This window comes from Laccaria bicolor, genomic scaffold (assembly GCF_000143565.1).
Source record: "Laccaria bicolor S238N-H82 LACBIscaffold_5 genomic scaffold, whole genome shotgun sequence".
NCBI lineage: Eukaryota > Fungi > Basidiomycota > Agaricomycetes > Agaricales > Hydnangiaceae > Laccaria > Laccaria bicolor.
Window position 1 is genome coordinate 983,023 of NW_001889876.1, and position 22,711 is coordinate 1,005,733.

At 47.9% G+C, this 22,711-nt stretch overlaps 8 protein-coding genes across 8 annotated transcripts; 1 reads left to right on the top strand and 7 right to left on the bottom strand.

Annotated features, from left to right (window-relative positions):
• Window positions 1-4: 4 nt before the first annotated feature.
• On the bottom strand, window positions 5-1,332 carry LACBIDRAFT_313799 (uncharacterized protein; the record flags this gene model as incomplete). The annotated part of the gene is made up of 7 exons (XM_001877753.1): window positions 5-209; window positions 260-569; window positions 620-791; window positions 854-927; window positions 979-1,110; window positions 1,160-1,249; window positions 1,302-1,332. The coding sequence occupies 7 exons, from the start codon at window positions 1,330-1,332 to the stop codon at window positions 5-7; spliced, it is 1,014 nt and encodes a 337-aa protein (XP_001877788.1).
• A 130-nt stretch (window positions 1,333-1,462) lies between these two features.
• LACBIDRAFT_183631 (uncharacterized protein) lies at window positions 1,463-3,643 on the bottom strand (the record flags this gene model as incomplete). Its single annotated transcript, XM_001877754.1, has 9 exons — window positions 3,582-3,643; window positions 3,446-3,526; window positions 3,312-3,394; window positions 3,103-3,260; window positions 2,867-3,040; window positions 2,687-2,817; window positions 2,157-2,635; window positions 1,915-2,105; window positions 1,463-1,860 (listed from the first exon to the last, which is right to left on the bottom strand). The coding sequence occupies exons 1-9, from the start codon at window positions 3,612-3,614 to the stop codon at window positions 1,463-1,465; spliced, it is 1,728 nt and encodes a 575-aa protein (XP_001877789.1). The 5' UTR covers window positions 3,615-3,643.
• A 424-nt stretch (window positions 3,644-4,067) lies between these two features.
• LACBIDRAFT_293121 (uncharacterized protein) lies at window positions 4,068-5,994 on the bottom strand (the record flags this gene model as incomplete). The annotated part of the gene is made up of 7 exons (XM_001877755.1): window positions 4,068-4,609; window positions 4,663-4,743; window positions 4,803-4,900; window positions 4,956-5,150; window positions 5,254-5,440; window positions 5,490-5,680; window positions 5,737-5,994. The coding sequence occupies 7 exons, from the start codon at window positions 5,992-5,994 to the stop codon at window positions 4,159-4,161; spliced, it is 1,461 nt and encodes a 486-aa protein (XP_001877790.1). The 3' UTR covers window positions 4,068-4,158.
• A 740-nt stretch (window positions 5,995-6,734) lies between these two features.
• On the bottom strand, window positions 6,735-8,890 carry LACBIDRAFT_313802 (uncharacterized protein; the record flags this gene model as incomplete). The annotated part of the gene is made up of 11 exons (XM_001877756.1): window positions 6,735-6,953; window positions 7,008-7,182; window positions 7,234-7,388; window positions 7,447-7,701; window positions 7,756-7,820; window positions 7,872-8,120; window positions 8,177-8,240; window positions 8,306-8,371; window positions 8,419-8,502; window positions 8,555-8,671; window positions 8,723-8,890. The coding sequence occupies 11 exons, from the start codon at window positions 8,888-8,890 to the stop codon at window positions 6,735-6,737; spliced, it is 1,617 nt and encodes a 538-aa protein (XP_001877791.1).
• A 46-nt stretch (window positions 8,891-8,936) lies between these two features.
• LACBIDRAFT_189159 (glycogen synthase) lies at window positions 8,937-11,667 on the bottom strand (the record flags this gene model as incomplete). Its single annotated transcript, XM_001877757.1, has 8 exons — window positions 8,937-9,248; window positions 9,305-9,384; window positions 9,433-9,870; window positions 9,930-10,259; window positions 10,324-10,523; window positions 10,573-10,639; window positions 10,686-11,165; window positions 11,224-11,667. 8 exons carry the CDS (start codon window positions 11,665-11,667, stop codon window positions 9,092-9,094), a joined length of 2,196 nt encoding a protein of 731 aa, XP_001877792.1. The 3' UTR covers window positions 8,937-9,091.
• Window positions 11,668-11,777: 110 nt separating this feature from the next.
• Window positions 11,778-12,864, bottom strand: LACBIDRAFT_313804 (uncharacterized protein; the record flags this gene model as incomplete). Its single annotated transcript, XM_001877758.1, has 3 exons — window positions 11,778-11,963; window positions 12,015-12,288; window positions 12,338-12,864. The coding sequence occupies 3 exons, from the start codon at window positions 12,862-12,864 to the stop codon at window positions 11,778-11,780; spliced, it is 987 nt and encodes a 328-aa protein (XP_001877793.1).
• A 468-nt stretch (window positions 12,865-13,332) lies between these two features.
• Window positions 13,333-17,552, top strand: LACBIDRAFT_232126 (uncharacterized protein; the record flags this gene model as incomplete). Its single annotated transcript, XM_001877389.1, has 12 exons — window positions 13,333-13,359; window positions 13,410-13,856; window positions 13,912-13,969; window positions 14,020-14,971; window positions 15,022-15,285; window positions 15,338-15,506; window positions 15,562-15,729; window positions 15,794-15,859; window positions 15,909-16,139; window positions 16,190-16,575; window positions 16,634-17,025; window positions 17,047-17,552. The coding sequence occupies 12 exons, from the start codon at window positions 13,333-13,335 to the stop codon at window positions 17,550-17,552; spliced, it is 3,666 nt and encodes a 1,221-aa protein (XP_001877424.1).
• A 321-nt stretch (window positions 17,553-17,873) lies between these two features.
• Window positions 17,874-20,736, bottom strand: LACBIDRAFT_313806 (uncharacterized protein; the record flags this gene model as incomplete). The annotated part of the gene is made up of 11 exons (XM_001877759.1): window positions 17,874-18,674; window positions 18,722-18,907; window positions 18,962-19,033; window positions 19,081-19,728; window positions 19,776-19,865; window positions 19,922-20,001; window positions 20,051-20,088; window positions 20,143-20,216; window positions 20,267-20,387; window positions 20,437-20,609; window positions 20,671-20,736. 11 exons carry the CDS (start codon window positions 20,734-20,736, stop codon window positions 17,874-17,876), a joined length of 2,349 nt encoding a protein of 782 aa, XP_001877794.1.
• Between the last annotated feature and the right edge of the window lie 1,975 nt (window positions 20,737-22,711).

Genomic DNA, 22,711 nt, shown 5'->3' on the forward strand with positions numbered 1-22,711 from the left:
GTAACTAACGGGTTTTTTCCGCTTTATTGAAGAAGCTTGATAATTTCGACATCCCAGTAGTATTGACCTTTTTCAATTTTTCTACACCCTGCGACGGCTTTGCGCCTTTTCTCTTTTTTTCAACAGCCACAGGAGCGGCGTCCTTGGCCTTCGAGGGCGCAGGTATATCTCCTCCCAAGGTTTTGAGGTATATGTCGAGCTTGGTAAAACTAACGAAAGACAATAAGAGAATGACGTGGGAAGCATTGACTGGACGTACTCGTAAGACGCAAGAAGCATATCACGAATGTGAGCTGGAAGGTATTGAGCGAGCAAATCGCATGAAGCTCTAGTATGGCCAACTGTGGAAAGAAGTTTGGTGAGGGCTTTGACCACAGAAGTTACAGAGAGCTCACGCTTCAGGAGTTCTTCATTACCATCCTCCAAGAGGCCATCCTTGGCTAAGGTGCGTAGAATGGTGCGCGAAACATCAAGCGCTCCAGAAGTTTCCAAACGTACAACCTTTCGGCGGAGATAATCAATCACCCTGGAAGGCGAATATCGATAGACGACAATCCCCTGTGTTACTTCTACAGGACTATGAGGTACGGAAAGTCAAAAAAGAAAAATCGTAGCGTACCTTTGACTTCGCATACGTGTCTAAGTGCTGTATGGGTGCATGACATCGAAGCAAACGCAAACACGTCTTTAGTGTCCAAAAGTGATTTCTCCGCATTCTCCGAGGGCACCGACGTGTTCAATATTCTCACTGCTTCTTCGAATAGATCGTCTGCCGTTCGAAAATTGGTTTGCTGTAAATTGAAATATATCAACAAGGGATGGTACTTGGAAGAAATGGCAGTTTGGTTCTCACCGACGATGTGCCTTGTAGGATAGGAATAAGAAGAAAGGTGGGGTCAATCGGTGTCATCAAAAGGAGCCTGCCGTCTTATTCGTAATTCAGTATATTTGATATGTAGATTTGGTGATTGGGCATACCAGCGACTACCTCATCTCCAATAAACCAAGACCGTTCGTCGGGAGGCGCGACTGCTTGAACCTCAAATATCCTAGTTTTGAAATTCGACGCGTCGGCAGGCACTTTCGATGACAAAAATAGCGATAAACTTCCTGTGTGCGATGAACATCTTCAGCCTTACCTGAAGACACAAAGACGAACCTGTTCTAGGGTGGGGAAGTCGGAGAAAAGGACTGTCATGGCGGATGTCTACCAGATTTGAGGGCGTATATGACAAAGCGTCCAGGACATCTGTTTATGAAGTGTGAATGAGATGCATCAGGAGGTGAGGGCTGGAGCTCGCCATGGGGAAGAAGACCGAAATTGACGTTCATGTTGAAGTGAATCGAAGCTCAGCTCTCAATCATTATTGTGATTGACACGTGCCCCGTCAAAAGTACGAACGATTCTACATTGTTTCTACAAAATCAATAAATTACATTGTGAGATAAATAATGTCTAGATCTAGAGTAGTGATCCTGTTTCTAGCAGGAGAATAATGCTGTGGACAATCTCTGGTATACTTTGCTTCGTCACATCTACTGTTAATTCTGCATGCTCTGGCGCTTCGTACGGGTCGTCAACCCCAGTAAACCCTGTGATCTCGCCTAGACGTGCTCGAGTGTATAAGCCCCTACGATCCGTCTTCTCGCAATGCTCAAGAGGTGTGGCGACATGAATCAAGAAAAAGTTTCCACCCGCACCAGCGGATTGCAGTACCGTCTGTCGCGCAAGCTCGCGGGACCGTTCATACGGAGCGATTGGGGCAGCTATTACTGCAGCACCAGCTCGAGCGAGTTCTGCGGATACGTATGCGATGCGATGAACATTTTCGTGACGATCTTCCGCGGAAAAACCGAGTTCTGGGGGGGAAGACGTGTTAAGCGAAGGATTGAAAAACATAATAATAGACATACTTGGCGAGAGTTCTTGTCGTACCGTTTCGCCGAGAAGGAGCGAAACACTACGTCCACCTTGTTGATTCAATGTCACTTGAAGGGCTTTGGCGATGGCGTCTTTCCCAGAGTTGTGAAGACCAGTTAGAAACAGCACAAATCCTTGTTTGTGCCTAGGAGGGTAGCTTTCACGGAGAACTTTAACAACGGCGCTAGAAGAAAAGTTTAGCTCGTGAGATAACGTAAGTTAAGAAGTGCTTTACTCGTAGCTGAACCAGTCTGGTATTGGCGCACCCGTCCTTAAACGTTTTCGCAGTTCTGTTCCCGATATGTCCAACGTTTGAACGCCTCTGGGTACCTCGTCCGCTGGTTGATATTCATCCGTCGAAGGAATGTATGTCATCTGTTGAAAGGGCACCATCTCGATTTGAAGTTCATCGTGATACTTGATGACGAGATCCTGAGCATCATAAGGCCCATAGAAATCCTTCCCTTGCGAGTTTTTACCGGGTCCAGCGTGATCGCGGCCAACAATGAAATGAGTTGCTCCGTAGTTCTTCCGTATAATAGCATGCCAGACTGCTTCTCGTGGTCCCGCCATACGCATAGCAAGGGGTAAAAGGGCAAGATGACCCATGCCATTGGGGTATTTTTGCATGATAGCTTGATAAACACGAACACGGGTGTAATGGTCAACATCGCCCGGTTTTGTCAGGCCAACGACCGGATGAATAAGAACATTCTGCGGAAAGACGTCAAAAATGAGCTACGAACGCGAATCGTGACAACCTACAGCTTGGCGTTGCCTGGCTGCCCTGACCGTAAGTTCACGGTGCGCCCTGTGCATTGGATTGCGTGTCTGGAAAGCGACAACTTTTCTCCATGCAAGCTTCTTGAAGTGGGAGCGCAATTCCGAGGGGGTGTCTGCCACATAGTCAGCGCCAGATTGGCCTTCATGTGCTCGGGAGCTTACAACGGAGGGCAACATAATCGAAATGTGAGGGTGATTGAATGGCTTGCACCTTCCCACCAATGTAAAAGTCTTGTACACGATTGCGAAGATATGCAACGGAAGGATGAGCTGGGTCGTCAGCCCCGAAAACTTGTATCGCTTCCTTCACGCGGTCTGGCGTGTATATATCATCCACTAAAAAACAGTGGGAATGACCTCTTCAGCTTTCGGCAGAGAATAGGAAAATCCCAATGTACCTGTAATAATTGCAAGCGCCTGGTCGTCACGTGGGTCTCGTAATGCGACGCGGACACCGGGAGCAAGACTAAGCCGGTCGATGTCTTCTTTAGATATATCTAGGGTGATTGGGATGGGGAATAATGTGCCGTCCGCCAAACGGAGGGTGTCGACGACACTAGCAAAGTTTTTGAGAGCAAGTGGGGCATAAAATAGGGTCAACATTCACCTCTGATAATCTTTTTCGTTCATAAAACCTTCTAGAGGGCTAAAACCACCGTTGATGATGAGCTCTAGATCACATAGTTGGCGCTACATTCCAGACGTTCAGATATATAGGGAAAGAAGGAAGAAGTGACTGACCTCTGTCAAGACTATATCAGGTAGGGTAAAAGCTTCTTCCCGGAGGTGCGATGAGATAGCATCGTCTCTGGCTACTAGGTCCTATGGAGCCAACAGTTGAGAAGACCCTCCAAACCAGTCTTGCAAGGTACTTTACTTTGAGGATACCACCGTGAGCGGCGTTGGCCATGTTAAGAGAGCTATGGATGAATGTCAAGGAGACTTGAGATTTTTAAAGGGGTATCGTATCGCTTTGTGATTGCTCTTTTTGAGGGTTTCCATTTTCCAGAAACACGCAAGCATTTGAAGGGATGTGGTCACAATCACGCAATAGCGGAAAATCACCGTAATCCGCTGAGTCCGCTGGTCATCCGCATGACCGAAAAGGTTAGATAACCGAAATCCGGACAAAATCTGTTGAAGGGGCTCTAGAAAGCGTAAAAAAAGTCCGGACAAAAACTCCAAATATGGCCAAAATCAGTGTCTACTAACTTTTGCAGGATTATCGGGGTCCGACGTTTCCCAAGAACCCAAGAACCCAAGACCAACATATTATTGTCTTCTACAATCGCCACAATGATATGTTGTGATTTGGTTGTGATCATGGACTCCCGCTTGGCCGTATTGCATCCTTTACATGATTCGATCTCAAAAGCCTAGGCTTGCATTAGCAATACATATAAATACCTTGTACGGTAGTCAAATAATACATCGTCCCAAACGAAGTGTCACGGTTATGATCCAAAATTCAGTGTAATAGGACTGAGGGAAGAGGCAACATCCAAGTACCCCTGCATCTCCCGTGGTGCTGACACTCTTGGACCCCACCCAACCCATCCGAGAGCTTTGTTCACATAAATCTGATCATAAACAAGTGTTCGCGTTCTATTGCCTCCAGTCGGGTCGTCACGCTGAGATTGCAAGAAATCACTGATGGAGATCTGTCCAAGTTTTGTGAGTAAGCTGAAGGCCCCCTGGAATTTAGCGTCAAGAGCAATAGTTGATGGTGCCATATCATTTTGGACTTGAACTTGGAGAGCGGAGGAGGGAGTTAACTTGTCGTGTGTTATGTCAAGGTTTACAGGGCCACTAAAAGTTTTGACGTGAACGACGAAAGCGGAGGGCGGCTGTGGTTGCGAAGAGTTTCCGGGAGGGGCCAATAATGTCACTCGAGCATTGATCCCGCTATCATAAAGAACGTTCGAACGATGCAAGAAAGAAGGGGATACACAACAGACCTGAGACCTGTGTCTAGACTCAGAAGTGTTGGCTTCGGGCACGTTGGTAATTGGATGAGGGTGATGTTTGCGTCAATAGAGCTTGTTGTATGGATAATTATAAAAATCGATAGGCACTGATTGTAAAGGTGGAGTCTTACCCTTTAATTGTGTCAAGGGTCAGAGTATCCGTGACATTGAAGGTGCCTTCAATTGGCGCAAGCTTGTTTTTCACAGATATCTGAGAGGCACGCATGAACTAGATACACAGGAAGTAGTCAGCGGCATGCATCTACAGAATATCATCGTCCTACCTGGCAGCTGATATTTTGACTCGCGCCTTCTATATTAATTTGATTGAATTTTCCGTGTTTCCTAAAGTCGCCAAAGGACTGCGAAAACAGCGGCAGATAGGTGACGAAATTGTCAATTGTTGATGATGAAGTCTGTGGAAGTGATACGTGGATGTTGAACGAGAGGATATCTTGAGTGGTCAGATTGCTTGGAATCTGTAGGACAAATGTTATGTGTCATGTTCACCATAAAAACGACGCGAAAAAAACTTGCATAAATAGAAAGGCCCCTGCTATCTCCCGAATCACTGAAGCACACGGTCGCTCTCTGACGAAGGTCCAAACTTGATGATTGCAATTCAAGCTTGAATAAGACGTCTCCTGTCTTTGAGTCTGAATTGACGTCCACCAATAGTGACCCTGTCAGCCCATCCATGTGATCAGTACCGTAGGAAATATTTGAACGAATGGTGATCAAATCTGTCGGGTCAAGCTGAAATTGCGACCTGAACGAGTGTTAATTGTGGAAAAACGAGACTTGAAGGCCATACATACGTAACAGTAAAAAGAGAAGAAGAAGCATTTTGTGATAGCACATTCCACTTGTTGCATGTGGCGTTTTCCCCAATCATCATGCTCCCAGAACCGGCAAGTTGCAGAGGTGCTGGCGGATTGAGATCGTTGACAGTCCATATTGAGCCTGTGGGAGGCCCTTGAGGCCAATTATCCTCCTTGCCTTTGGATTTCTGGGGGTAACAATAACATCATGGGATGATTATAAGATGCATCGGTGAATGCGTACCAGAACGACCAGCGGAATACCGATCACCGCAGACAAGATAATGTACACGACTAGAGCATAGAGGGCCGCCCGCCAGAACTTGGAGTCAAAGATGGTTGGTGGTGGCTTTGTGAAGCTTCTGTGCTGTGCTTCTGAGGTATCGTAGTCGGGTAGTGTGGAGAAAGAGCGCGTTGCGGCCCTTTCTGGATGTCGGATGGTGGGACCGGAAAAAGAGTCAAGCTTTGCCTGACGATCTGCTTCTCCATCGAGGATGATCATTCTTGAGGACGACTCATGGACGAAGGAAAGAAAGCTCGTTGGAAACGATTGCAGATGTTCAGCGTGAGAGGAGTAGAAGGGATGTTCCAGGTAAAATGATCTCAGTCACGTTTCCTTTGCACTGCTTCACCAACCACATTGACAACCCACTCCTACATAAGGTAATTGCCAATGCACGGTTTTAACTTTTGCCTTTAGGTCGTCGAGGGAAATAGTACATCGACCGACATCGTCTTTTTGGGAAGAGGGGAAGTTTGGGAACGAAAACAAGTGGCTTTCAAGCCGTAGTGCGTTCTGGTCATACAAACTTGACAACGTTCTGATAACATTGGGCACTCTGGCAATGTATGCCTCTTGACTGGTGACTGGCGCGAATTCAACAGGCTCCCGACTAGCGACGATATCGATCCCATTTTGCTCATATTATCCCAATCCAATTGGTGACAAGTTTGATCTCATTGCCTTTGAGCTATGTAATGACCACTTGGCTAAGTACCATTCTACAAGCCGATGTAATGAAACGCATCGCTATACTCGCTGGGCCGGGAAATCATCCAACAATCTTAACGTAACATATAGTTGCAGTAGTCCTGAAATGGAGTGCTGCAGTGGCAGTTATTGCGCGGTTGAAGGGCGACGACGATGAATCAGACGTGATGAAGGTCACTCAATCGACTTCACCTCATCTTTTGTGAGATCGGGACAGATAACCAATAGATATTACAGATGGTATACATTAGTTAGAGTTCCCCATATTGTGCTCCAGATGGCCCGTTTTCTTTTCCAGACGGTCGGAAAGCTGATAGCAACTTACCAAGCCATGTCTGGAATGCCTTCAGGAATAATGCTAGGCAATCAACGGTATTGCTTTTGCAGATCCGGAATAGAGAAGCAAAGCGGAACATCCCTTGGTCAAAAGGGTTTAAATTGTCCTCGTTGGCGGAAGGGGAGGGTATGGTCTAGTGTGAATAATGTCATTGAACGCATCATTACCAGTCAGAGTGAAGACCCACATGGAGAAGTGTTTTATCGGCATCAAGCGGACTTTTCTCAGAATTTGATGAGCCGGTTGTCTGCCACATACGTCTAAAGTCGTCGTAAAACTTTAGGCTTTCGCTGAATCGGAACAGCGTGTTTATCATAGCAACAACTTCTGAACGATGAAGAAGGTTCGAATTCGCGTGAGGGCTAAACGTATATTGAGTGAAGTATGAGTGGCGACTTATAAACTGAACCTACTCCAAAGCCTGCTCGTCAAGTTCGAACAGAATTTTTAGGGCCGTGGCCACGCCAGTGGTCTGCACTTTTCCCCAGAGACGGCACTTGTCGCAGCCGACGCAATCCATGATGCGCGTAACGTTGCGGAAATGTGTCTTGAATTCCTCTTTCAATACCTGTAAGCAGAAATCTGTCGCTCAGCCAAAACTTTGAGGCAAGAGGCAGGTGCCGCACATTCGCGTTCTCTCCGCGGAAAAGCACTTTTTCATTGAATTTGCCTGCATTTTTGGCAACGGCTATTACTTTTGATAGTATTGCCAATGTTTCTGCGTCATCATCGTGCTTTCCCGAAGAGCAATAGTCGTACACCGACAAGTAGGGTCCAAGCCGAGCGACAGCGCGAAGCATAAGGATGGTGTTGAAGTAGATATATTGTAACCGTTCTGGGTGAGAAACAACCTTGTCAATGAAACAAGCTAGATTTGGTCCCTAATGAAAATTATTGAGTGTCACGTTGAAAAGCCACAGAGACGTTCCACACACCCATTCTCCCGTCTTCTGATTAAGATGCTCATGGCAAATGTGTGTCGAGATAGAAGCATGTAGACCTATCAAAGATTGGTTGTAAAAAAACAGAAATCCTAAGTCTGATGACGCACCAGATATAACCTTGTAATAGACTCGCTTCTCGAGGCAGTGGGGATCAGAAACTTGCTCATTCTCGTGCAATGATTCGATCATAGTATCCGGGAGGGATACAGGGGCGGGTGATTTCCCGGTCATAAGGCTGAGCTCAGAGAGTCCAAAGCAATTCTCTTCATATATAGAACGCCAAACCCGATGAGCATCGGGGCCTGAGTACCCTGTGTACCGTTCGGGAACCAGCTGTAGGTCAAAATAATCCCCCTCTTCATTCAAGTGTTTGTAAACCGTTTCAGAAAAAAAAAGGAGAACAGCTTCGCACCGGTATTGTCGTCCAAAAAACAAAAATCGGAGTCCCGGTAATAACAACCTGGCAACTGATGGAGCTAAGAGGTTTTAAAAAAAATTAGAAACGGCGAATGGGAGTTTGAGTCAATGAAGCGGTACGTACTGTATCTCTTGATGAAGGATCCACTTTGCTCAGAGTTTCGGCTCGCCACTTCTCTGGCACATCGCTCTACAATGCTATTGGATAACTTACCAATGGGGGAACAGGGCACTGACCTCATCGACTGTTGTTATTGCACACCCTGGGTCACTACACGAGCCATGGTCTGGCCAAAAGGGGCATTCTCTGTATAGATCCACCTAATGCATTGTTGATTGCCTCCGTATTGCCAAAAAAAACCAATTTGCACACCTGAAAGAATCTAAAGAACGGCATTCGGACAAGGCGCGAAAGGTTGCCGAAGAGGTCGTCGTTGACACTCTCCACTGTCTCGTAGTCGCATGTAGTGGTTTCAATTGGGCCAGTCAGCTGCAGTAAAATCAATCAATTTGCTGTAGAAGCCACTTCAAATGAACGTACCACCGCATTTTTGCACGACGGAACCTTAGCAGGCTGATGCTCGAGTACATCTTGTAGCTGCCCTTTTCTAACCAAGGTGTCGGACAAGAATAGGTCGTTGGCCTGCGCCGACCAGCCAAAAACCTGGAAAACAAGCGCAATTTGGTAAATCCGACATATTGGTTTCATTAGATTGGCGGTAACGACGGTATGTCTGCTCGTAGCAGACAGTAGAAACGAAAGGAATAAAGTCGGTAGTGTGTCGTGGTCAATTTACATTGCTTAGATGTACACGTGACTAATGGAATATATGTGAAAACGGAAGCAATTCTCTAAAGACAAATCAAGTAAATATTTCTAGTAGTGAAGTCCATCCACTGCAGTTCAGCATCAATAGGCCGCAATCCCGCTGCCATTAACCTGGCTTAGTGCGGCGTCTGCTTTTTTCAAGTCTCCTTCACTGAGACTCTTGAAGGCTCCTCCGCCAGGTGTGCTCGCTCCGCTCATAACCGAACCTGACCGCGAACGCACTTTCATCACAAGAGGGCTGTTCATGGGTCCATCCGTCAGATTCCATCGTCAAGTCAGCGTAATGCCACGTACAATGGATACGAATCCTCCTCGTCCTCATGGGCGCCTGGCCAATTGTAGCCCCGATAATCGCTCGTGTTGAGGGCCTGCATCTGGGTTGTCGTCAAAAAGGGACATCGGAGGGAACTGTAACCACATACATCTTCTGTTAATGTACCCATGTCTCCAGGCGTCGCCATGCCCCTCAACCTGGGACTTGCGGGTACACTGCTAGGTTTCATTCTTTCCATACCCTCGCCGAAGCTCTCTCCGTACGCCTCTTCACCATCACCGCCGTAGAATGCATCAGGATATGCGCGCCTGAGAGCTAGTTGACGAGCCTTGCTGTATTCTATACCAAGGTTTTTCCAGTCAAGTAATGGACTGAGTCGTTCGACACGGTTCCGTTGGTTGATACGTTGTCTGCGAGTTTTTTGCGTGAATTTGAACATGTTATCAGTAAGTTGGTTGACGGAGTCTTCAACGGATTGCATGCGTCGGTCCACAATATAACAGCCTTCATCTTCAGGGTGCTCGATAAGATCTTGCATGAAGCAGCCAAATCCAGATAGGTTAGTGGTGATAGACGGGATGCCCATCTATCGAACAATCAGTGTGATTCCTTTCACAAGGGCAGTCAAGTCGACAGGGAACTTACAACGGTGCATTCTGCGGGAGTGTATCCCCATGGCTCATAGTAACTCGGGAACACACCGAGATGGCAGCCGCGAACAAACTCTTCGTAATCCAGACCGAGAATGGGGTTGTTGCTATTCAAAAAATCTGGGTGGAAGACAATCTTGACACGATCGCTGCTATTGTTAAAAAGCTTCACCCTGCGGATTTGGTTGAGAATAGGATCGCTGGCGTCGTCAGCCATGTTATGAGTCACGATGGGCGGTAAAGAATTGCGCTTCAAGGCAAATATACGGCGCTTTAGTAACACTTGATCTTCTTCAGAAAGCAATTCGTCGGGTGTGGGAATCGTCTTCTGTTCACTGGGGAGATGTCAGGCCAAGCAAAAACAAAAAACAAAAAAATATGTTCAACACGGACCCGTGGAATCGAGCTGCGTGGTCGAATAATCGAGCGCCCACTCTGTTTTGTATCTCGGTCACTGTATCTCGTAATTGTTTGGTAACGGCTTGGCCTTTGAGAGCCTCAACGGTGTAGGAATGGGTGGTGGCGGGCATAATGATGAACGCAACAACAGTGACCGTAGAACCGGCCTTTTGGAGACGGTAATTCAACCCTGATGAGAGGATATGAGGAAATCGCACTGGGGTGCAGGGACCACGCACGAGCAAGAGACTCGATAAACATATCCACTCCTTTATTCCGATACTCATAACGTCCAGCCGTGAACATCTAGGAGACAATAAGAAATGGGTGTAGAAATAGAAGGAAAACTTACGTAGAGAGTGTTATCTAAATCAAAATCATAATGTCCGTAGAAGTGACCCCTGACGAATTCGTTGATTTTTGATTTGCTCGTTGAGTGTAAGTTCTGGAACTCGTGCATCGCTTGGAATTTGACAACATTCAAGCCGTTTGGAAGCACGCCGTCTGGCTTTCTCTTGAGCAAATGCTCACTCTCGTAGGCGGTGATGTGGGAGACTGTCGTGAACACATCTGCACAATGGGTTGCAGACCGTTCGATGCAGTAACGATGATAAATTCCTCGTTTACCGGCCTCGTGATCCACGTCAAAATACTGTAAGTTATTGTAAAAATCAACTGAGCCTGCGCAAAGGTATCGACCAAGGAGGGTCGCGTGTGTTGTGAAAACAGTGGTGACGTCGATGTGTCGTTTTCGACATAGGGGTATTGCGAGGCCAGCTTGCCATTCATGAAAGTGTGCTACAACGGCGATGGTCAGTTGACGGGCCACGTACTAGAATCGGAAGTACAGGTCAATCAGGGGTGAAGGGGGCGGGGTAAAACAGACTGACTTCACCAAGAAACCACGCAACCAAGTAACCAAAGACGATGGTTTCATTTGTTTCATGATCATTCGGAGGGCTAGGGATTCCAGCCAAATTCCACAAGTCACCCTTCCATTCATCCAGCTTGGAATACATGCTGCCGGTGTCGAAAAGCAGGACATGGGGGTTGCCTTCAATGAGCCATCGACCGTACAAGGCCTTGACGCCCTGAAGCCGCATAGATTCGAGAGTAGCGGCCAGATGAACATCTTTAGGCTCCTCTGCTTCAACCTCCATAGGGGCCGTCTTGTAGGACAAAGGACCGATAAGGCAGTACCTATCGCCATACTCGGAGACGGTAACAGGTACTTTTGTTTTGATGACGGTGTAGATGCCGCCAACCTTGTTCGCCACCTCCCAAGCACATTCGAAGAGGATGGGGTTGTGGATGTCGCGTTTATCGTCCGACATAGGGGGGAGAGAGAAAAAGAGATGGAAGGAACTTTTGGTGGAACGCCCGATAGGGCAATGTATTGAAATAGATTGAAATCAAATAATTTACATCGTTACGTCATGTGACGTCAAGTGGATAGCAATAGGGCCGCACAAATCACGCTGGATAACAAGTTCACCTGGTTGTTTGTCAAAAGGTTCCATCCGCTGATAATCTTGATATCTCCACCGAACGTGCTTCCGTCTTGAAGAACCATCTTCTTCGCCGTAGAGTACCGAGTCCGCTGAATCGTCGCTCCCATCACGGAATCAATCTACGACTCTCTGTTAGCTTCCGTTCCCACAAATTGTATAAGAAAACTTACCAGACTTCCAATCCCTCCACCAACCATCCCTAGCACAATCATTGTTGTCAAAACTTCCTTTGGAGAGCATTGTACATTCTCCAATGTCAGGCTTATCCCCATTAAGGCCCCGACTATGGCCCCTCCAACAACGGAGGCCAATGTTCCACCCAAAGACATTGCCCCATTGGTTCCCGGGGGGACACGTTTAAATGTTGTGACTAGTCGGGGCGGTGAGTCCGAAAGGATACCGAGTTCCGATCCCAGGGTGTCCCCCAAGCAACAGGCAAAATGTCTACGATTGCGTGACTTCTTGTATTTCCACAGTTCTGCCAACCACTCACCCAAGCGCAGCAAGAACTAATGCTCTGCTCCATCCATTCGAGATGCTGGCGTCAAGAGGACACCAAGCACCATCGTAGATCATGGGGTTTGTTAACCCAAGCATCTTGCCGGTATGTAGCCCGAGAATTGTCGCCATGTTTGCATGAATGCTTCCCGGTACGAAGACCGAATTCCAGGTGAAAGCCGCTGCAACTGCGGCGGCACTGTTGCTCAGGACCTGCCATCCGGTTCTGTACCCACCTTCTTGATAACTTTCCTCAAGCTTTGTCTTCTTCTCTTTCCCATCTAATAAAACCACTGCTTCAGTGTTGTTCGTAGGTCTATTATCGTATACATACTGACATTTTGTTGCTCGACTGCCAATGAGGTAGAAACCAATTAAAGCGACCCCAAACATTCGAAGACCGCCTGCCATTGTGAGAAAACCAATTACGAAGGCTGTTACAGCACCAGATGGCGAGAGAGATTTCTTTCGTAAACCATGCACGCTGAGAAGAATGGCAAGAAAAAGCGGAAGAAGACTCATGATGGTGCTGGAGGTGCAGAGTTGTTACCTCGTGTTCATAAGAGTTAAAGAGCGTCCAGAGAGCGCCACATGACCGCGGTTTGTTTGGCTGCGCCACTCATTTCAAACAAAGCACACAAAGTCGTACTTGAGTAATTTTCATGTTAGAAGAGATAAACTTGTTGAGAAGGTTCAGAGAAGGTTCAGAGAAGGTTATGACGAAAGAGTTTAAATAGGTTTAAATCTGATTGAAGGCGTTTGAGGTTGTCATTGACTCATGATGGTTCTTGATGCCACGTCAATACGTAGAAAGTCCCACGGTCGTCCTATGATAATTTGTTGGGCAGATAATTTGTTGGACCCAAGTTGAACGCATACCACGTCTTGACCACGTCTTTATTCCTTCTGGAGCTGTAACGATCTCTGTGGCACAGGTCTCTCCCCCGTCAAAAGGCTCTTCGCTCTCAGGACACCCGTCATCCGCACAGCATGGCTCTCTCAGCAGCCGACCTTCAAGTACGTTGCCCACCCTTCAAGGTCCCAACCATTTACTAACTCTTGCACAGAAAAAACACGAGCTAGAAGGAGCACCAGACCCTTTTCCTTCGTTGTCCGAATCCACTCCAGCGAAGCCCAAGGCCCAGCAGGCTCGTCCGGAGTTGGACACCGAATCTGAGGCTGCTTTCCCCTCTTTGGCTCCAGCTGCCCGAGCCCCAGCTGTACCCGCCCGCTCCGCTTGGAGCGCTGGTCCCCGTATTACACCTAGTGTAAGCAAACAACCCATCTTCGTGGACTCGTTCACTCTTTCGGCGATCGACTTGTCCAATGCTGGAAAAGATGGTAAAACCGCAACGCTAGGGGAGGTTATGAAACAGGTTATGGCAAAGTACAAGGTTAAGCTTGAAGCCTCCGGGAACCAAAAGACTCGTCAGACGACCTTTCACATCAAGGCAGAGTCTCAGAAGGAACTCGACAAAGCGAAACGTAGTCTCCTGGCTCTCCTCAGTCCGGTCGTATGTTGTTTGATCTATTTTTAAATTTCATCCGACCTCCGTATTCCGTTTATAGATTACTCTGGTGATCAATGCCCCAGTATCTACTATCGGTTCCATCATCGGCTCTAAAGGTATGTGTGCTATGCTTCCCGAGGTACAGTTGTCAATTTTTTTTTGTCAGGTGCAACCCTCAAGCAAATACGGGACCAAACAGGCGTCAGAGTTGACATCCCTAAGAGGGATACGCTCACACCCAACGGGAATGGTCATGCAAATGGAACTGCTTCAGGCAAGGTCACACCATCCCATGACGACGACGACGACGAAGAAGAACCCACGATTCCCGTCACGTTGACCGGGCCTCAACCCTTGATATATGAGGCGCAGGCGCTATTAAATCAAATCATCTCGTCGAAGACGTCCAAGTCGACACAGCGCGTCCGTGACATCCCCGTTCACATCCTGCCCTTCGTCGTTGCTCGAAAGGCGTACTTCTTGACTGCTGCGCAGGATGGTGAAGTCCACCTTGCTCTGAACGCGGCAGCACGCGAGATCACAGCAACCGGCGATCGTGAAGCGGTCCTGCGTGTGGTAGACTTGATCAAGTCCACCATCGAGACCTTTAAGACTATCCTTACTTCGGTCAAGATCGCATTGCCCAAACGCCAGCATCGTCTTCTTACCGGCATGGCTGCCGAAGAAGTGTTGACTAACAGCAAATGTACTGTTATCGTTGCTCCTGAAGAGGTCATCAGTGACGAGGTCATTGTTTGGGGTCAAAGCACCGATCTTCCTGCAGGTCTCGGCGCCGTTATGACACAAGCAAATTCCAAGTATATCCACGAGTTCCCGCTTCCCGGTCCCTTAGCACTCGCAAGACAACTAGCAGCTTACATGACGCGTATTCACTACGTGGAAACTTTGAAAGCTAACCAGGAAGGCGTGGACATATTTCTTCCTTCTGTTAATTCGGCTGGGCCCACACTGAGCATTGACATCGTTGGCGACAAGTCCGTTGTGGACGGCGCCGTGAAACAGCTTTCGGAATTGCTTGGAAAGCTCATTGGTGGCACGAGGGATGTATCCATCGACTGGCTTCTGCATCGAGTCATCACTGGCAAAAATGCTAAAAAGTGTGTGCTAATTCCATACTCTCCCGCTGGTTTATCATGATGTGTCCTAGGTTGAAACAATTTTACGAGGCTCACAACGTTCAGGTGTATTTCCCCACCGAATCGTCCGAATCGTCCCTGGTCCTCCTCGTTTATGACCCTTTCAGCTCTTCCGCTTCTCTGATCCCTGATGAGAAAGAGAAGCATCTCGACGATGTCGAGAAAGAGATTTTGAAATTGGCCAAGGACGCTGCAAATGTCAAAACTGAGGTCATATCGGTTGAGAAACGCTGGCATGAGGCTGTTGTCGGCAAGGGCGGCACCACTTTGAATGCGTACGCCTTTCCCCCTTAGTGATCATGGCTAGGCGTCTGATTTCTTTGACAGCATCATCGGCGAGGACCAGACCCTTTCAATCAAGGTAGGAAACGAGGCCGCACAACCCACAGACGATGTCATATTGGTTCACGGAATCAGCGATGACGTGGACAGAGCTGTGAAAGAAATTCTCAAAATCGTCGAGGATGCCAAGAATGACGAAATTGTGAACAGTTATGTAAGTTCTCAGCTAGGTAGTGAATTATCTCGGAAGCTTAACATCCAGCCCTCAGTCTACTGAGTTCGACGTCGACAAGGAGTATGTGGGTCGCATTGTCGGTGCACAGGGCGCTGGCGTCAACAAGCTTCGGGATCAACTTGGCGTCAAAGTTGATGTTTCTGATGATGTAGACGAAAAGGAAACAGGCAAAAAGAAGAAGGTTGTTCACCAAAAGTCAAGGGTTAAGGTGCACCCTCCTTTGCTTTGCTAGGTCCGACCAATATTTACCAGCTCCCTGTCTGAAGATTACGGGCCGCAAGGAAAACGTCGAAGAGGCCAAGAAACGAATCCTCTCCCAGATTGAACGTCTGGTATGTTGATTCATCTTTCTCGCGACAGCTGAACGTTTATTTTGCGTAGGCCGATGAGACCTCAGAGATCCTCAAAATTCCCTCTCAGTACCACTCTTCGCTGATTGGTCAGAGCGGAAAGTACGCGATCCGACTCGAAGAGAAATACTCGGTCAAGATAACATTTCCTCGCCAATCTGCCGACTTTGAAGGGAAGACCCGCGAACAACTGAAATCTGATGAAGTCCTTATCAAGGGTGGCAAGAAGGGCGTCGCTGGTGCGAAGTCTGAGCTTCTCGAAGTCAGTAGCAAGCTTGCCGCTTCCGAGCAAAGTTTAATTTTCCCTCACAGGCAGTTGAATTTGAAAAAGAGTCTAATAACGTTCTCAAGTTTACCGTTCCAACACGCTCTGTTGCTCGCATCCTCGGGAGAGGGGGAGCATCTATAAACGAAATCAAAGACGAAACAGATGCCCAGATTGACATTGACAAGGCTACCGAGGATGGCGGGAACACGACCAACGTTACCGTCCGTGGAACAAAGGAGGCGGTAGCTGCGGCCAAGGCTGCTATCCTTGCCATTTCTGAACAAGTTGTGGAGGAAGCTACTGCTACCGTCGCTGTGGAGAGCAAGTTCCACCGCTCTCTCATTGGTGCGGGAGGGCAAGGTTTGAAGGAGCTGGTCAGCCGCTGTGGTGGTCCATCAGATTCTAAGCTGCAAGCAGGCCTCATTAGATTGTGCGTGTTTCAAGAATTTATTGTACACGGAAGGTTCATCCAACTTTCATTTACTTAGCCCTCGCCAAGGTGAGCCGTCGGACGAGGTCCGCCTGCGAGGAGAACCCAAACTCGTTGCGAGATTGCAAGCTGAGCTTGAAAAACTGGCTGCAATTCTTAGGGACCGTGTTATTCTGGCCGTCGACGTCCCCGCACCCCAGCACCGCGCTCTGATTGGTCGAGGTGGCCAGCACTTGAATGATCTTCAGGCCAAATACAATGTTCAAGTCCAATTTCCTGGCTCTCGCTCTTACAATCAAGTCGGGGAGGCGGAAAACATCGCCGACTTTGTGGACGTCGATGCTGCTAATCTCGTCAAGGTCTCAGGATCTCGCTCCGCGTGTGAGGCTGCCATTGCGCAGCTTAAGGTCAGTGTACCCCCTCGTAACCTTCAACGCCTCTCATCTCTTCGTTAGGGAACCATCAAATCAGTGTCTCCTCAAAGTATCACCAAGGAGATTGCTGTACCCTTGAAATATCATCACGTTATATCCCGGCAGGGTGCAGTCTTCCGAACTTTGAAGTCGTTTGGTGTTCAAGTCGATCAATCGATTCAACCACAAAGATTGGTCCTACCCTCGCGTCCACCCTCAACGGTGACCCCATCTGCTCGCATTGACGATTTTGAGGGCAATTCGGCTGCTCCAGAAATTGAGTGGGAGGTTATTGCAAACTACCAGGATGCGGAGGAAGGCGACTCGATTTGGACCCTCGGAGCTCGCGACCAGGCAGGCCTCGAGAAAGCCGAAAAGGCTATTGCAGACTCCATTGCGAGCGCGGAACGGATGTCGCATGTCGGATTCCTTACTTTGCCAGATAGGTCATCGTTCCCCCGTATTGTCGGCTCAAAGGGTGCAAATGTTGCTCGTCTTAGGAATGAGACGGGCGCTGACATCACTGTCAGCCGCGAAAACAATACAATTGTCATCATCGGTTAGTACCCTCCGTCTGTAATTGATGAAGCTATCTACTCACCTTTAACTTTCGCAGGCGCGGAAGGGGAAATTATCGCAGCTAAGGAGGCTATTATCAGAATGGCTTCTAATGGAAATCGAGGTTCACGCCGTTACCACGACTAGCACGCCTCACCCACCCCTCTTTCCGGCTAGTGGAGCATTTGTCAATCTTTCGGTTATACTCAATATATTGTTGAATATTATGGGCTGCCAGCAAGAAAATAGATTGTGAAACGATAAGCTGACTAACAAAAGTTACAAGAACATCTTGATCTGGGACGTTGCGCCCAGGTGACATTACGTTCAAAAATCCAAAGCGGGTTCGCCATCCACATCGTCAATCGGCATTCCGTCGACATTGGTATTATCGTCGACAACCAGTGCCCCATCAACGTCATCATCAACCGGTACACCGTCAACGTCATCCACCGGCAGACCATCTAAGTCAACGTCTTCCACCGGCACACCGTCAACATCAGCGTCTTCCACCGGCACACCGTCGACATCAACGTCTTCCACCGGCACACCGTCGACATCAATGTCTTCTACCGGCATACCGTCAACATCAATGTCTTCCACCGGTTTCCCATCAACGTCCCCACGATCAGCTTCATCACCACTCACATCCATCGGTTCACCATCGCTTTCCGTACCGCGGACCGACGGCTCCAAGTTTTCAGATTCGGTCGCCATTTTGAACGAGCTCGTCTTGAAGCGTGAGGGGTTCAGTTCCTTGGCGGGCAGCCGTTCGGCTTCCGCTTGCTCCGTTTTATCGGCAGCGCTTACAGCACCTTCTAACCGTTGTCTGAGTTCTGATGTGAAATCAGGTGGGAAGACTATCCAATCTTCCCAGATATCCACAACAGTTGTGATTTGTTTCTTGAACATATCCGCAGTAATTCGGCCGGGGAACGAGTGGTAGATATTCGCAAGATGGTCAAATACGATGCCAAGACGCGATTGAAATTCTTGTCTGAATTTCCACGCACTAGGCACTGGCGCAGCAGAATTGTGAAGGATATCACAAATCAAATGAAGGCGAGCGACTTTGCGAGGGACTGCCGTCCCATCAACAAGAAGTGAGGCGACAATGATATCTGCTACCTAGAGGTATGCTTAGTTTAAGTGAAATGCTGAAATGCGAGACATACCTCATGAGCTGCCTCCGCATGTTCAAGACTGAACGTCATACACCGAGCCATTTCGCCACGTTTTCCAGACAAAGCCCGAAGCATAGCTTCAAATCTTTTCCGCGCAAGCTTGCCAAGGGCGTTCTTCCGGCTCCTTTCACGCTCCGATTCCTCAGCAGAATCACTCGAATAAATGGAGTTGTAACCCTAATGAGATCCGAATGAATTATACTTGTGTTGCTTTCAACGTGAGATTCTCACCTCATCGTCAAATTCAGGCTCAGCGAACCTCTCGGATTCGACCAAACCTCTGTAGAACGCATGACGTCGGTGCTAGACCTCGTCAGGACAAATGGGTGTACTGTACATTCAACACTCACATCTCGACGCAGAAGGAACCGATATTTTGGATTATCCTTCTCCCGCTCCCGTAAAGCTGCTTCGTATTTAGCATCGTGACCTTTGACTTCCGCAGCCACGGCTCGTATGAACGTATCCGTCACATCGTCCTCATCAAGCCTTTGGGGACTACGAGACCGCCGTCGCGGAGACCGGCTTCGAGACTTATTATAAGGGAGTTGTCGACTAGATGATCCCCGTCGATGCGGAGAGCGTGGTCGACCCCATGATCGGCTCCTGGAACGACGAGACGTATGATGGCGGTCGGCTCGCGGTGAAGGTGAACGGTGCCTCTCTCTCGAGCGACTCCGGCTGCGACTTGGGCTTCTGCTGTCCCTCAGCTTGCTTGTGTTCGATACTGTCGGGCGTTTAAAGTTGAAAACCGTGACATTTCTCGTAAACCTACCGTATAATGGTTTTGCTGCTATCGGAACGGCTTTACTCCAGCCAACACGAAGCACCGATCCACCCCAATCAAAACCGTCAAATTCACGAAGAGCGGTTTCCGCGTCCTTCCTTTTCATGAAAGAAACAAATCCACTGAGACCAGCATTTTTGGTTCTGCGCGTTGTGGTCATGTCAGCACCTGGGCCAACAGTCCCGTCTGTGCGGGGCCACATAATTTTCACCTAGGCATTTTAAGTGACGAGGTCGAAAAGATAGACGCAAGACATACGGAACCAACGGGGCCCGCACGGGCAAAGAAATTGCCCAAGCCTTGCTCCGTAACGTGAGGCGGTAAGTTCGCGACAAATACGTTGGAGGTCTAAGAACATCTTCGTTAACGCGCATTGATCCAGAGATTCACGAAGTCGGACCCACTTGAGGATCTCCTCTGTCCTTGCTTCCACTCTGCCCATCGTATGCCGCCATTGCAGTGATAGACCTCCCCTGTCCATGACCTAAACAATGAGGTTAGCAGCAGCATGGGTGAAGTCCAACCAGTCGTACCGCGTCGTAAATATTTAGCCTCTCGTTCTGCTTGTTCTCTGAAATTGGTATGTTAGGGGAAATGAGAATATGTGTACCTTGCGAGAATGTACCTCTTTATCTCTTCAAGAAACGAATCCATTGCTCGTTTCCCTTTCGGTCTGGAAGACGTCGGAGGTGAAGGGGACTAGATTTGACGAGGTCAACCAACGTTCCAAATACAAATTTGAAACACACTCTATTGATCATGTTTGTGGGCACTGAAGTACGCGCCTGGTGTTCCGAAGAGCGTTGGGCGGCGGTGGGAATGTAAGCAAGCTTAGAATCAGCTTTTACAAAAGTTGAAGCAGACTTCCGCCTGTTCATGTGTTAGGCAACTTTACACAAAAAGAGGTAAGAAGAGCTACCTGTTTCCCTCCTCGCCTTCAAATGCGTCTAGAAATTCAGCGTAAGCCTTAGCTGCATCCGCTTCCTCCTCCCGTTTCCTGATCTCAGCAGCTTCTTGTTCCTTCTCCCGCTTAGATTTTCGCACTTTCCCAGCAGTATACTGTGTCAACTTTGCGTCGTCGACCGCCTTTTGCTAATGTATAGGACTGGTTGGTAAGTGTATCACGACAGGCAAATAACTTGGTCCGTCGCACTGGGAATGAGGATTCTTCCTCATCGTTATCAAAGAAAGCGGCCAACTTGGACTTGGTTTTATCCATCGAGAAAAGAGGGATCGAACGAGGGAATTGTTTCGCCAATATTTCGCTTGCAGGTTTGGGTCAGCTGAAGTTCTCACGGGGGTGACTACAAATAACATTTCGGTACACATGCAGCATACATCCTTTACATGAAAAGACTTCCAAGGCCACCTTGCACATATGCCATCGGCTTCATAGGGGGATGAGGTGTGGCATTAAATTGCACATACTCTCTGTGTCCCACATCGTCAACTCGAATCTGCAAAAGGAGTTGTCAGTCATCGTGAAGGTAACGTATAAACGTTGAATACTAACAAATGCGCCTTTGTTTCCTGATTGATCCACATAATTGGGCGCGGAAAATACCTGCATCTCATGTGTAAGTACAAATTCTCGCTACAACATCGTACAACATACCGTCGTACAAAGTCCATCATGCTCTATTTGATATCCATCTGAGAAATGATGTCAACGCTATGCAAGATTGTGAGCATTACATGGTCCCACCTTGCCGTACTTCGTGACTTCGGATAATACCAGAAACACCGTTGAGCGTGCACCATCTCTTGGTTACATCTGGCCCAAATGCGATACCGACACCCTGGAAGTAATATTAAGGGGTGCTGACTCAAACATTCGAAAATACCTTACTCGTTTACTTGGGCCACGGCCAGGCATATCCTGTGGATCAGTCCAAAGCAGCTTTGCACGGGGAGAAATTAGATGAGGAGACAACTTCGATAAACCTTCGTACCTCGCCTAAAATACCAGTATCTTAAAGCATGAGTTGAGCCATGAAAGAGGGGATAAACGGACGCACACATGATGCCTTCTTGGCCAGGTTGGCGACCAATTCTGTCTATTTTTCGAATATCGTCTAGCGTAACTCCATCTTTGCTGAATAGTCCACCGTGCACAACAAAGAACCTTTTTAGACCATCTGGCGAAAGAATAGCGTTTATCCTTTCCTTCGGGGGCGGTGGTTTCGTTGCGGACACAAGGGTAGCGAGCGGCACTAGAACATATAAGCCAAAATGTGGGGATAATTTTCGACTGCAACTCGAACTGACAGGTCGTAAAGACATGAGCAAAAAGCTGTGCGTTTCACGGTAAGTCTACCAAGAAGTGTGGATGGAGTAGGAGACTGGCCTTGTATGACTGTTCTCCGTGTTTGTGTTTTGCCTCGCCTTCAAAGCCATATGTTCTATTCATATCTTTCGCTTCGTGGTTTCCTCGATTGATGAACATAAATTTAGGATAGAGCCCTGGAACAAAGTTAGTTAAAGTTGAAAAAAGGTCCGAGAGTCACATGCATTTATACGCGAACGCCAAAAGGATGACTTCAATTGACCATGAGCCACGGTCAACCAGGTCTCCATTCATGAGCAGATAATGCTTCTCGCTCGGTTCGCCTGTTAAAGAGAATAGATGCAAAACATCATAAAACTGGCCTAAAGGCATTGTCATCTATGGCAAGACTAGAAGCCAATATACTCGGAACATACCATGGACGTCGCCAATGACATCACACGTCACACCCTCAGGCAGTTCCACATTCACCAAACTTTCGTCCTTCGAAAAGTGGTCGTGCGCGCCGAATATAATCTCCCAAACATATCTCTTCGGCAACGTCTTGCCATTTTTGAACCACTCAATCATATCCTTGATAAATTGTTGATTGATACTATATTTCCCATTTTCATATGTGAGTTTTGGCCCTGTGTAGGATTTATCGACCTCACACCCTCCTTGAACAGCGATATTAGTCGAACAGCATTCATAAAGTGGGAAGCGGAGTCTCACCCTCCTTTATAATCTCGTGACACCTATCAACTGGGTTTTTCTCCCCTTCCACCTCAATAGCCTACGATACTTGCGTTAGCGACAAGCATCGAAAAAAAGTTCAAATACTCGCCTTCTCAAACTCGATTTTCCGGATAAGTTTTTGTGTCGAAACCATTTGCGAGCGAACCAACTCATTCTTCGGTTCGATGGC